General features: G+C 56.4%; 1 protein-coding gene across 1 annotated transcript in view; it reads left to right on the top strand.

Moving 5' to 3' along the window:
* Igf2r (insulin like growth factor 2 receptor) overlaps nt 1–12,293 on the top strand; it is an 87,700-nt gene that overhangs the window by 63,963 nt on the left and 11,444 nt on the right. The window contains exons 31-41 of the mRNA XM_042689755.1: nt 206–396; nt 2,060–2,186; nt 2,720–2,839; nt 3,121–3,377; nt 3,688–3,906; nt 5,636–5,785; nt 8,380–8,541; nt 9,577–9,784; nt 10,102–10,248; nt 10,990–11,224; nt 11,923–12,059. Of these exons, the coding sequence (XP_042545689.1) occupies nt 206–396; nt 2,060–2,186; nt 2,720–2,839; nt 3,121–3,377; nt 3,688–3,906; nt 5,636–5,785; nt 8,380–8,541; nt 9,577–9,784; nt 10,102–10,248; nt 10,990–11,224; nt 11,923–12,059 (1,953 nt within the window). The remainder of the gene's footprint in view (nt 1–205; nt 397–2,059; nt 2,187–2,719; nt 2,840–3,120; nt 3,378–3,687; nt 3,907–5,635; nt 5,786–8,379; nt 8,542–9,576; nt 9,785–10,101; nt 10,249–10,989; nt 11,225–11,922; nt 12,060–12,293) is intronic.

Below are 12,293 nucleotides of genomic sequence, written 5' to 3'. Positions count from 1 at the left end.
TAGGCCCCAAAAGCACCCCACCAGCAGAGTCGAGGCATCGGGATGTGCGGCCGCAGCGATGCGGACGGTGCCAGGACCCCGGCGTTTCTGACGGGCAAAGCGGACGTGGTGGGGGGACAGGGGGCTCAGCCTCACTGCCGTCCCCTGCAGGTAAAGCGAAGCTGCCCCACGGCCGCCCCAGCTGACTCTTGTGTCTTGTGTGCAGAGCCATGCGCTCCGGAGGCGGCCGTGTGTCTGCTGGACGGCTCCACGCCCGTGAACCTCGGCAGGGTGGCGAACGGCCCTCAGCAGCACGATGGGCTCACCATTCTGAAGTACACGGACGGCGACTTGTGTCCAGACAAGATCCGGAGAAAGTCAACCACTATCCGGTTCACCTGCAGCGAGAGCCAAGTGGTGAGTGAGGTGCTTCCTGACAGAGCAGGGCCCAGGGCCCCGAGCCCAAGAAACCGGCGGCCCCCATTTCTGGAGTGTGAGTGTGCGCGTGCGGGCCGCTGGGGCAGGGATGGGCGCTGGCTGGCGCCGTCAGTGATCGATGAGCCTCTGGTGCTCAGCCCAGCTGTGTGGGCTCAGAGTTCATCGCTTGTCTCGAGTCTTGACTTGGAGTCCCCAGAGAGCGTAAAGGAAGCATCCTCAACCCTGCCTCCTGTCTGGGGACAGCTGGGGATGGCAGCTCCGTGGCCACAGACCCCACAGGAGCGTGGCTCCTGTCCTCTCAGCTGCGGCTGCTGCGTGGGGCGGAGGCTGCCGCGTGGGGCAGGGTCTGAGCGATCACGGGGTGCAGCCCTCGCCGGCCCGTCTCTCCAGTGTGCGTGTTGAGGGGCGAGGATGGACACCAGGGCTCACTACTGGTGTGTGGTAGGAGCTCACTCACTGTCCCCAGTTGGTGTGTGCATACATTGGGCAGATGCTGCATGGCCTTAGTGGATTCCCTGAGGCTGATGGGCTGTGTGTGCTGTGGTGTGTGTGTGCTGTGATGTGTGCTGTGGCGTGTGCTCTGGTGTGTGCTGTGATGTGTGCTCTGGTGTGTGCTGTGGTGTGTGCCCTGGTGTGTGCTGTGGTATGTACTATGGTGTGTGCTATGTTGTGGTGTGTGTTCTGGTGTGTGCTGTGTGTTGTGTGTGCTGTGGTGTGTGCTGTGGTGTGTGTGTGCTGTGTGTTGTGATGTGTGCTGTGGTATGTGTTCTAGTGTATGCTGTGTGTGCTATGTTGTGGTGTGTGCTGTGGTGTGTGTGTGCTGTGATGTGTGCTGTGGTGTGTGCTCTGGTGTGTGTTGTGGTGTGTGCTGTGGTATGTGAGGGCTGTGTGTGCTGTGGTGTGTGTGTGTGTGCTGTGTGTTGTGGTGTGTGCTGTGGTGTGTGTTCTGGTGTGTGCTGTGGTGTGTGTGTGCTGTGGTATGTGCTGTGGTGTGTGTGTGCTGCGGTGTGTGTGTGCTGTGGTGTGTGTGTGCTGTGGTGTATGTGTGCTGTGGTGTGTGTGTGCTGTGGTGTGTGTGTGCTGCTGGGTGTGTGTGCTGTGGCGTGTGCTGTGGCGTGTGCCGTGGCGTGTGCTGTGGCGTGTGCTGTGGTGTGTGAGTGGCTGTGGCCAAGTCTGGGAGCAAGGCTGGACCCTCTTCTGCCAGCAGGGGAGACTTAGGGCCAGGACATGGGGAGGACAGAGCGGGGCGTGGGGTGTGGGAGGCTCCGGGGTGCGTTGTGTGGTGGGGGGGAAGCGTGTGAGGGGACGGCCAGCTGTAGCAGTGGACAGGCTGGGATGGATGACCGGCTCTCTTGATGAGTCTCTGTTCTGACTGTTGACTCATTAGGAATTTTATCGGTAATTGACGCACTGGCGTCTCTCCAGCCCCCGCGGCCTCCTCTTGCTCCCTGTCAGTGTGGCTCTCCTTGCGAGCTCTTCTGGTCCGTCTGTGCGGTTCTGTGACCCGCCTGTGCCTCGGCCTTCCTGCTCGGCCTGCTCCTGTGGGGACGCCCAGCAGGCCTCTCTGTGCTTGTGGGGTTTTGAAGACCGCCTTGCCTCGTGGGAGTGGGCTCATTGACGCGGGCTGTCTGCTCTGTCCCAGAACTCCAGGCCGCTGTTCGTCAGCGCTGTGCAGGACTGCGAGTACACCTTCTCCTGGCCCACGGCCGTGGCCTGTCCTGTGAAGAGCAACGTGCACGGCGACTGCCAGGTCACCAATCCCAGCACAGGTAGGGAAGGGGGGCCGGCGGCCCTACCCGGGAGAGGCGCCAGACCGTGGCAGATGCCCTGGTCTGGAGCGCTCCGTGGGGCAGGTCATGTTCGGTCTGGTCCCTGGAGCACATCCATGCCTCATTGTCCTTCAGGAAGCTGCCTTTCCCAGCCTCCATCATCCTCTGGTCCAGCTGGACTCCTTGCTGGGCTCTGCTATGCTGGCTGCGTGCTCTCCCGAGCAGTGCCTTTCAGAGCCAGTCTGTGGGGCAAGCGGGAGGGTCCTGTCCTGTCCCTCGCTTGGCACCTAGAAAGGCTCAAGTACTGAAGCGTCCTCAGACCCACAGGAATCAGAGGGGCTTGGTGGTGCCTCAGGGAGCAGGCGCAGTGAGGCGTAGTCTTGAGAGAGGCTGGCCGGGTGTTAAGAGCCCGGTGCCGTCAGTGAGCAGGGGCACGAGTGGCAGCAAGGAGCCGGGGCCTCCACCCTGACCAGAGACTGCCGGAGCCTGGGTTCCCCAGAGTCACTCCGTCCTCCACCCCTTTCCCCATGCAGGACACCTGTTCGACTTGAGTTCCTTAAGTGGCAGAGCTGGCTTCACAGCCGCGTACAGCGAGAAGGGGCTCGTCTACATGAGCATCTGTGGGGACAATGAGAACTGTGCTCCGGGCGTGGGTGAGTGTCGTGGTCAGCCTGTGTGGTTTGACTGCCGTCCCTGGGCCTGGCCTCAGCGGGACTGCTGTGGTCCATGGCCCAGATCACGAGAGCCCAGGGCCACGCCATCCCCTGCCCGCGGGCAGGAGCAAGGGGTTGCAGAAGGAATGGTGAAATGTGTAACATTAGCTAACGGGTGCACACTCACCATGACAGGTTCTAGCTTTGCACGTGCAGAAAGTTCTCTCAGGAAATTGGCACCGAAGCCCTAACTGCTTTCCTGGCTTTCCCATGTGGTGCAGGAGCCTGCTTTGGACAGACCAGGATCAGTGTGGGCAAGGCCAGCACAAGGCTGAGCTATGTGGACCAGGTCTTACAGCTGGTGTATGAGGACGGGTCCCCGTGCCCCTCGAAATCTGGCCTGAGCTATAAGAGTGTCATCAGCTTCGTGTGCAGGCCTGAGGCCGGGCCCACCAACAGGCCCATGCTCATCTCACTGGACAAGCAGACGTGCACACTCTTCTTCTCCTGGCACACGCCCTTGGCCTGCGAGCAAGCCGTGAGTATGGAGATCCCTAGGCTAGCCGCAGCCGGCCCTTGCATGCAGTTTACTGAATTTCTGTCCCTTCCAGCAGACCCGAGCTGGCCTCATGACCTCCTGACTGGCCCAGTTGATTGGGCCAAAAAAAACCAAAACGATCGTTGCCAGAATTGATATGGAGCTCCCAAGGCTGTGGAGCAAGGTGTTGAGCCCCACCGTGTAGTCTCCCCTCGGTGCTTCTGCTGCTTAGCTTTTGACTCTTATGGGTGATAGTTGCAGTGGTCATTAGAAAAAGATGCAGAGTCATGCCCTCCTTGTTCCTTACCAGATCGAATGTTCCGTGAGGAATGGAAGCTCAATTATTGACCTGTCCCCTCTCATCCACCGCACGGGTGGTTACGAAGCCTACGACGAGAGTGAGGATGGTGACTCCGACACCAACCCTGACTTCTACATCAACATCTGCCAGCCGCTGAACCCCATGCACGGGGTGCCCTGCCCCGCCGGCTCCGCCGTGTGCAAAGTGCCCGTCAGCGGGCCGCCTCTGGTAAGTGCGGCGTCCTCGGTGCAGAGGGTCTGTGCAGCGTCCAGGGGTGACCTCCACTGCACTGCCTGAGGGTGGCTCAGGCAGAAGAGTGGCGAGCGAGCTAGTGGGACTGGTGTGTGTTCTGGGTCCAGAGGGGAAGAGGACTGAGGAGTGGTGTGCATTCAGCTACCAGCCAGTAGTAGTGGCTGACAGAGTGCGAGTTGTGGTAAGAAAGGGGTCCTGTGAGGACCTCAGGGTAGACGCTCAGCAAGGGAAATACTCAGACCAAGTGGCAAGAAAGGACACTGGCACAGCTTTTGTTTCCATTTTTAAAAATGCCCTGTAGTTAAAACACTTGGGAAATGCAAGCCCTTTCTGTGTTGATGAGTCACAGGGAGGGCCGGAGCAGGCTTGGCTGATGGCTGGGTGTTTGGCTGTGGAATGTTGAAGATGACTAAAAGTCATCTGTGAGTTACAGTCACATGTTGCCAATGCTTGAGGTGCTTCAGTACTTGGCAGTGATCCCAGGAGTTGCGGGCTGTGGCCTCTGTGTCTCCGTTGTCTCTGTGCTTCAGCAGGTCACAGCTGGTATGGGACATCTCGAAGTGTCCTTTTAAAGACGGACACTTGTGTGGATTGGCGCAGAGGGTTCTGGGAGCAGGCGAGAAGTTACCAGAGCATAGGAGAGACCAGGTTTGATAGCTTCCTGCCAGAGAAGTGAGAGAGCTTTACTTGAGTCAGTCTCGAGAGATCCAGTCAACTGAACTCTTCTGCCCCTACACACTGAGTCACTGTAAACGTGTTACACCAAGTCCTTCCATTGGAGCATGTGTTCTGTCACAGGGTCTGAACATGCCCATAGTGATCAATAAAGATCTCTGCAGCCAAGAATCAAATCACACATCCATACACACTTACACTTGCTCTCGTATGTATGGACACATGCTTGGATACACTTACACACATTCACACATGTCATACTCACACATAATGTACTCATACACACATGCATTCATGCACATAATACATACAATCATGTACATGTGTGCATACATTTACACAAGTACACATACTTGTTACACATATTCATATACATGTGTTTACTCATACACATAAGTACATGTAGTGACTCACATGTATTGATCATACTGTACCTCTCCTGGCTACTCATCTTCTAATTTTTGCCTTATTTTTATTTCTTGGCAGTGCTAGGTTTGAACTTGGGGCCTTGCACTTGTTATAGGCAGGTGATCTACCACTTGAGCCATGCCCCTGAGCCATCCTTTATTTGTTCACTTAGTGAACCCCACTTATTGAGAACAGCTCCTATATGTCAGAGGCTATGCTAAGCAGACAAATCAGAGAACAAGGTGCGCTTCTTTAAGGACATACCCACCAGGTCCCACCGAGCCGGGCTGACACAGGGCACCATGGTGGGGGATAGGACCTGAAATGACTGGTCAGCCTTGGGGACGGTGGGCTAGGACATTGCTCAGCTCCCGCCGCCCACTGTTGGAGCCTGGGCTGTATCAAGTCCTTAAGGTGAATGTAGAGAGGAACTCCTGTGGCTTAAGTCTTTAAATTGAAAATCAATGGAAATTCCCTTGGGACTCACAATGACGCCGCCACTCTGCTGGAGAGCCTGAGGCACACAGGGAGGTATGACTTAGTGATACGAATTGCTGTTAGTTCTCTAACTTTGGCCATAGTTAATTTCCTCAGCTGCTGCTTGCTTTGTCCTTTTGCGTAGGACATTGGCCGGGTGACAGGCCCTCCGATACTCAACCCTGTAGCGAATGAGATCTACCTGAACTTTGAAAGCAGTACTCCTTGCTTAGCTGACAAGCATTTCAACTACACCTCACTCATCGCGTTTCACTGCAAGAGAGGCATCAGCATGGTGAGTGAGTGCCTTCAAACCAAGACACTGGCCTGCAGGTCAGGCTGCTGGGCAGGGCACCAAGTACATTGCGGGGTGGAAGGATCCACTTGTTTGCAGGGCCTGCCTTGGTGATACAGCCTCGGTGCTGATGGGCTTCATCAAATTCCATTAAGTGAGGGATGAGGGGTCACTGGCCAGGCTTGCCCTGATGTAAAAACATGGAGCATTTGCTGACAGCAGTGTCCCTCAGCACTGACTGTGATGTACATAAGGCTCCAAACTTGTCTTTTTGTTCATGTGACATTACTTGTTTTCTTAGTGGTAAGTCAGACATTTGGGAACCTGCCATCATTCACGATGCAGTACAAATTCACAAGCCAGGAGAGAACAAAAGACATCTGCAGGTGACATTGCTACAGTGGGATACTTGACTTCTAAAGAGGTCACTGACTCTGCCGTCTGCACTTAAAATGTGGCCCCAGCCTCCATTATGATGAGAACCTTTCTCTTGTACAGTTTTAGCTCATGCGTTCTGTGCCCCACTGTTATGAGAGCCACTGGGGGTGTCCGGCCCTGCTGCTGGTGACCAGAGTGGCTCTACAGAGGCCCAGCGGGGGCCAGCAGTTGCTCAGGTGGATGGCCTTGCCCGTGTGCACAGCCCACAGTCCTGGGTTGGATTTCTGAGTTCCAGGAAGCTCTGAAAACCTGTCACTCCTTCAGTGGGAGCGGGCTGAGGTCGCTAGTGGTGCCTTTGTCTCACTTGATGTGAATATTCCTCATCCCGTTGCAGAAATATCAGTGCACTTGATTATAGGCCCAGGCGTCATGTGTCTTGTAGGAATAAGACAGCCAAAATTGCATCTTAGAACCCTAAAGACAGTGAATTCCAAGGCTTGTCTGATCTACAGGGGTGTAGGTGATGGATTATGTTCTTACTTCAAGTTGATTTCTTGGCCTGGAGCAGGTTTGTAGAAGAAATATGACTGCTGAGTGTGTGTTGACAGCGTCAAGAAAGGACAGGCCAGCACCAGACAGGAGGAAACGCAGTGACTGGGAGGGAAGGCAAGCCCCCGCTGACCAGGGCCATGCCATTGGAGCTCTCCGTCCTGTCTGTCCCTGTTCATGAGTGTTTGTGAGTCAGGATAGCCTCTTACCAAGGAAGAGCAATGCCGTTACGACCACAGCTCTATCCCTGTGAGCCTAAGTGGTCTGTGTGTCTCAGGTTCAGCCCTTCACGAGGGCACCGGTCATTTCACAGCAGACAGGATGGATTGGCTGATGAGACATAGAAACAGTTCTCAGGGCAGCTGCATCTTGAGTGGTTGGTGCTTACTTGTCTTTAGAAATGGCATCTCACACTGAATGTGTATTTCAGCTGGGGAAAGATAGAGAATTTTCCTTCCCCATAGTTTCTCTCTGGAGTACGTTTCCATTAATTTTTGGCTTGTTTTTTGAAACCTTGTCTTGCTGTACTGTAGCCCAGGCTGACTTAGAACTTGAGATCCACCTGCCTCAGCCTCCAGTGTACTAGGACTGTAGGTGTACACTGCCGCTCCTTGATTGCCTTTTTCTTGACCATACAAGAAGAGACTCTTGGCAACCTTTACTAACGTGTATCTGACCAGCCTCCTCCTGTTTCAGTGGGATGAGGAGAAATAACTATATCCAAGAGTACACAGGTTGTGAGCTCTGCCCATAGCTCCTATCCCTGAGGGCATATCTCACCCTTCATTGTGTCCCAGCATCGAGATGTGACAGGGTGCCGTCCCGGCTTGTGGGCATGTAGATGTGCTTATTACTGAGGGAGGGGGGGTCACTCAGACTTCTTTCTTGACAGGTGAAGACCCTCCTTTTTCTTGGCAACCTGTATAACACAGTGCATTGAGGGCTTCTTGACTCCATCTTTACATAGAGAATGACCCACAGTAGTGGAGGAGGTGTTGAGCTGCGTAGGGCGGGCACAGGTGCCCATCAGTGCCGTGATGCTGAGGTTCCTGCCGCCCCTGGCTACAGGGTCCCTGTGGGTCTGCATGGCAGCGACCACAGGGCTTTTCCCCTGGGTGCAGTGTATGGAGGGGTGCCCGACTCCAGCCCTCACCACATGAAAAGTAACAAGGCCGCTGCTGTACTTACACTCGGTGTTGACCTTTCCGTTTTTATTAATACTAGAGTTTGGACTCAGAGCCTGTGCTTGCTAGACAGGCCTTCTACCACTGAGTCATGCCACCAGCTTTGTTTTGCACTTGTTATTTTGAGATAATGTCTTGCCTTTTGCCCAAGCTTGTTCCTGGGATGTGATCCTCCTCTTCTACACTTCCTGCCGTAGCTGAGATGCTGGGTACACACACAGGCCCAGCTTCTCCACTGAGGGAACTTGACTTGTGAGCTTGTTTGCCTGAGCTGGCTACCACTGCCATCTTGAACTACTTCAGTCTCGCATATAGCTAGGTGGGAACCACTGGGCCCGGCTTGCTGTTTGTTTTTAGACAGTGTCTCACTGTATAACCTAAGCTGATCTCCACTTCCCGAGTGCTGGGATTATAGGTGTGCATCACCAACTCCAGCTCACATTGTGTGGTTTTTTTTTAAGATGCCCATGTTTTTCCACACAGGGAACTCCTAAGCTGATAAGGACCAGTGAGTGTGACTTTGTGTTTGAATGGGAGACTCCAATCGTCTGTCCAGATGAAGTCAAGATGGACGGCTGCTCCCTCACGGATGAGCAGCTGCTCTATAGCTTCAACTTGTCAAGCCTTTCCAAGAGCACGTTCAAGGTAAGGCCACCCCCCTGGCCTCGGTCCTTCACAGAGCCTCACAGAGACCTTCAGAAGGTCTACTGATGGCATGGAGGGGGTGGGTTCTACTGGCATCCGGCTTCCCAGGGCAGGGAGATTTCTGGATTATGGCTGAGCATAGCCAAGCCTGTGGATCCAAGAAGTTCAGTACTTGGGGCTTTTAGAGGATCAGATGATGGATGAGGTAGGAAGTCTCTGGTGTCACAGAGAACAGGCAGGGCAGGTTGGGGACCTGAGTGGGGCACAAACCTGTGGCTGCAGGGCCAGCTGTAGTTAGTGCAGCCAGCATAAGTCCACAGGAAATTCCTTTCTTGCCGGGCTGGTTTTAAGATAAAGAGGCCAGACTGATGAGTGGAAGGTGTTAGGGGATAGCCCCCAGTTTCAGCCAAGGCACAGCCTTTGTCCTCTGTGGACTGGTGGCTGTGAGTGAGGTGTGGGCATTGGAGCCTGCGTGCCTGGGATCTCAACCATGCAGTCGTTCATTAACACGCACGGACTACGTAGGCCACCGGGTCCTGTGCCTGCCTGTACGTGAGACGGGGTATGTGGCCACCTGTACTAACTGTGCTCACGGGAAGTGTGCCAGCTCCGGGGTAGGGCCTTCCCTGCCCCAGCACAGGGCCCTCTCCCACGAGTACAGCAGCTGTGAACCTGGGAGAGCCAGAAGTAGGAAAGAAAGCAAGGTGCGTGTTTCTGTGTAGAGCCTCTGCTTGGCTGGTGACTCAGCCTCACAGAGCCTGCCCCCCTCCCGCGGGTGAGGAAACGTGGGCTTCAGGGAGGTGGGCTGAGCCTGAAGACTCCTGGCAGCCCCTTCTTGCTAGAGCCTTACTGGAGCCCCTCTGGACAGGAGGGAGGAGGAGGTTGGTTCAGGGGCCAGGACATGGGGAGAAGGCAGGTGAGCTGATGTGCAGATCTGCATTGATGAAGCCATTGAACGCCGTCAGGCGTGGCTCTCTGCTGTCCTGGAGCCCCCGGTGCGGCTCTGTTGACAGTCCCTGTGTGCTGTTTGTGCAGGTGACCCGAGACTCCCGCACGTACAGCGTGGGGGTGTGCGCCGCGGCCGCTGGCCCCGAACAAGGCGGCTGCAAGGACGGTGGAGTGTGTCTGCTGTCTGGGAGCAAGGGTGCGTCCTTTGGACGGCTGGCGTCAATGCAGCTGGATTACAGGCACCAGGACGAAGCTGTCATTCTGAGCTATGTGAACGGTGATGCTTGCCCTCCAGGTAAATCTTCACAGTAGGGCAAAAATGAAATTCCTGGTCAATACCAAGTTAGACTTAGCAGCAGGACAGGGTGGAGGAAGGCAGCTTCCAATCTCTGGTGTCAAAGCCCTGGCTGTGGACGTAGCCGCTGCCTCCTTCCCCTCCTGGTGTGAGTGCCATGTACTGACACATGCTGCATTGCCGTGGGTTGGTGGAGGCTGAGGTTTGGCAGGTGCATCCTGGTTGTCACGTGGCTCCTTAGTGCTCCCTGTCAGGTGTGCCCTCCTGTGGTGAAGCCTAGTATGGCACAGCAGATGTCTACTGACCTCCCATTCCAGAAACGGACGAAGGTGAGCCCTGCGTCTTCCCCTTCATATTCAACAAGAAGAGCTACGAGGAGTGTGTGCTGGAGAGTCGGGCAAAGCTCTGGTGCAGCACGACTGCAAACTACGACCGGGACCTGGAGTGGGGCTTCTGCAGGCCCAGTGAGTGTGGAGCCCTGGGGCCTGGGGCGGCCGATGCCGGCCCCGTGTGGGTCTGTCAAAGCAGTGGCTTCCCACCAAGAAGTGGCGCAGCCGTCCGTGGGGCCCGTGAGAGGCCATGTGCACACCTCGGTAGAGCGCATGCCGGGTGGCTGGCGAGGCCCGCTCATTGGCGGGACTGAGCCTGCACACCGCTTGCCCTGAACCCTGAATCCCAGCGGCCCAGATTCATGCCCAGCGAGATTGCTACCTGTGCTGGGCTCCAGGGTGGATTTAGGAGAGCAAGGGGCACATTCGTTCCCATCCTGCCACGTGGTAGGCCTGCGGGGAGGGGTGGCTCAGTGCACTGGGCCGTCCTTGGAGACCAGCCCCTCGGAGGGCGCGACAGGGCAGTGGGGGGCTTGGGACAGAGTGGGGTGTGAAGGTGCAGACGATTTCTCTGGTAGCACGTTACTCCTGGCTCATCGGGCCCTGGAGCTTTAGGTAATGACAGGTTTTTCACCGTCTCCATTTCTGGTTAGCGTTAGTACACGTCAGATGCCGCCAGCCTCTGCGAGCTGTGCTCGTGCGGTTGGGTCTCGGGCAAGTGTGTTTGGAGTGACGCTTGACAGGAGTGAGATGTGGCCGGGGCGGGCCTGGGCAGCGGCTGGCGAAGCTGACTGGCCCCGAGCGAGGGGAGGATCGGAGGAGGGGCGCGCTCGGGGCGCCAGCTGGGCCTTACCATCTCCACACTGCTGCTCGCAGCCAACAGCCACCGGACGTCCGCCATCATATTCAGATGTGATGAGAACGAGGACGTTGGGAGGCCCCAGGTGTTGAGTGAAGTCCGCGGGTGCGAGGTGACATTCGAGTGGAGGACGAAGGTGGTCTGTCCCCCGAAGAAGATGGAGTGCAAGTTTGTCCACCAGCACAAAACCTATGACTTGCGGCTGCTCTCCTCACTCACGGGGTCCTGGTACTTCGTTCACGAAGGAGCCTCGTGAGTACCTTGCTGCAGCGTTGGGGAGCAGGTGGAAGCTTCGGGTGCCCTTGCTAAGGCTGCAGTGCCAGGCGCCCGGGGCCTGCGGTGGCTCCCATGGACATGGTGCTCCCGGGCCACAGTCCGAAGCGTCGTTCTGGGGAGCCCTGGCGTCGTGGGTGCGTGTGTGGGACTGTGAGTAGGGACAGAGAAGCTGGCCGGCTGAATGGGATCAGGCTTGATTAGAAGTGCGCAGGATCACACGTTGCCGGCCTGTGCGCACTGTGTGGAATTTTCTCCGGCAAGACCTCAGGCTTGGCCTGCGGGGGTCGCGCCCATGCAGCAGAGCGAGCCTGCCACGGGGTTCCTCGGCTGTGTGGGCTTCAGTCAGAGCAGGGTGGGAACTGGACAGCTTGTGAGTTACTTTTGCCTCCAGCCGCTACCTATCCTAGCTCTGTAGCCTTTTCCTGACCACACTCAGTGCCAGGCCTTCCGCAGAGGTAGGCATCTCCCTCCCTCCCTCCCTCCCTCCCTCCCTCCCTCCCTCCGCATGAGCCAGCTCCACCAGCGCCCGTCCGCAGCGCCGACCACTCCTTGGGCCCTTCCCCACGGAAAGGCCGTTCCCAGTACATGGAAGGACGGGCTGGAGCGCGAGGCTATTGCAGGTGTCTCGGGACAGATGTCACTCACCCTCTCACCATCCCCCGTGTTGTCTGCAGGTACTTCATCAATTTGTGCCAGAAAGTTTACAAAGGGCCCCTGGGCTGCTCTGAGAGAGCCAGCATTTGCAAGAAGAGCGCCTCTGGCCAAGTCCAGGTCCTGGGACTGGTGCACACACAAAAACTGGACGTTGTGGGTAAGACCTGGGGTCCCACAGTGTGGTTCAGGCGGGTGTCTGGATTGGACGAGGAGGTCGCCCTGCCTGTGGCAGGGTGGGCCTGGGCTGTAGCCCACAACTTCCACTTCCTATCGGTGACTGCCTGCTGGGCATTTCAGTAACTTTATAGACTCATGAAAATAATGTCACTTATTGGTAGCAGAGACTGCCAGTCTGGGTGTTCACGGTTCCTCTGAAGTTTCTAGCTGTAGG

This window comes from Dipodomys spectabilis, unplaced genomic scaffold, assembly GCF_019054845.1.
Source record: "Dipodomys spectabilis isolate Male_0828 unplaced genomic scaffold, ASM1905484v1 ptg000126l, whole genome shotgun sequence".
NCBI classification, from domain to species: Eukaryota; Metazoa; Chordata; class Mammalia; order Rodentia; family Heteromyidae; genus Dipodomys; species Dipodomys spectabilis.
Note: the sequence above shows the minus strand (reverse complement) of the source record. Positions and strands in the feature narration are given on the sequence as shown.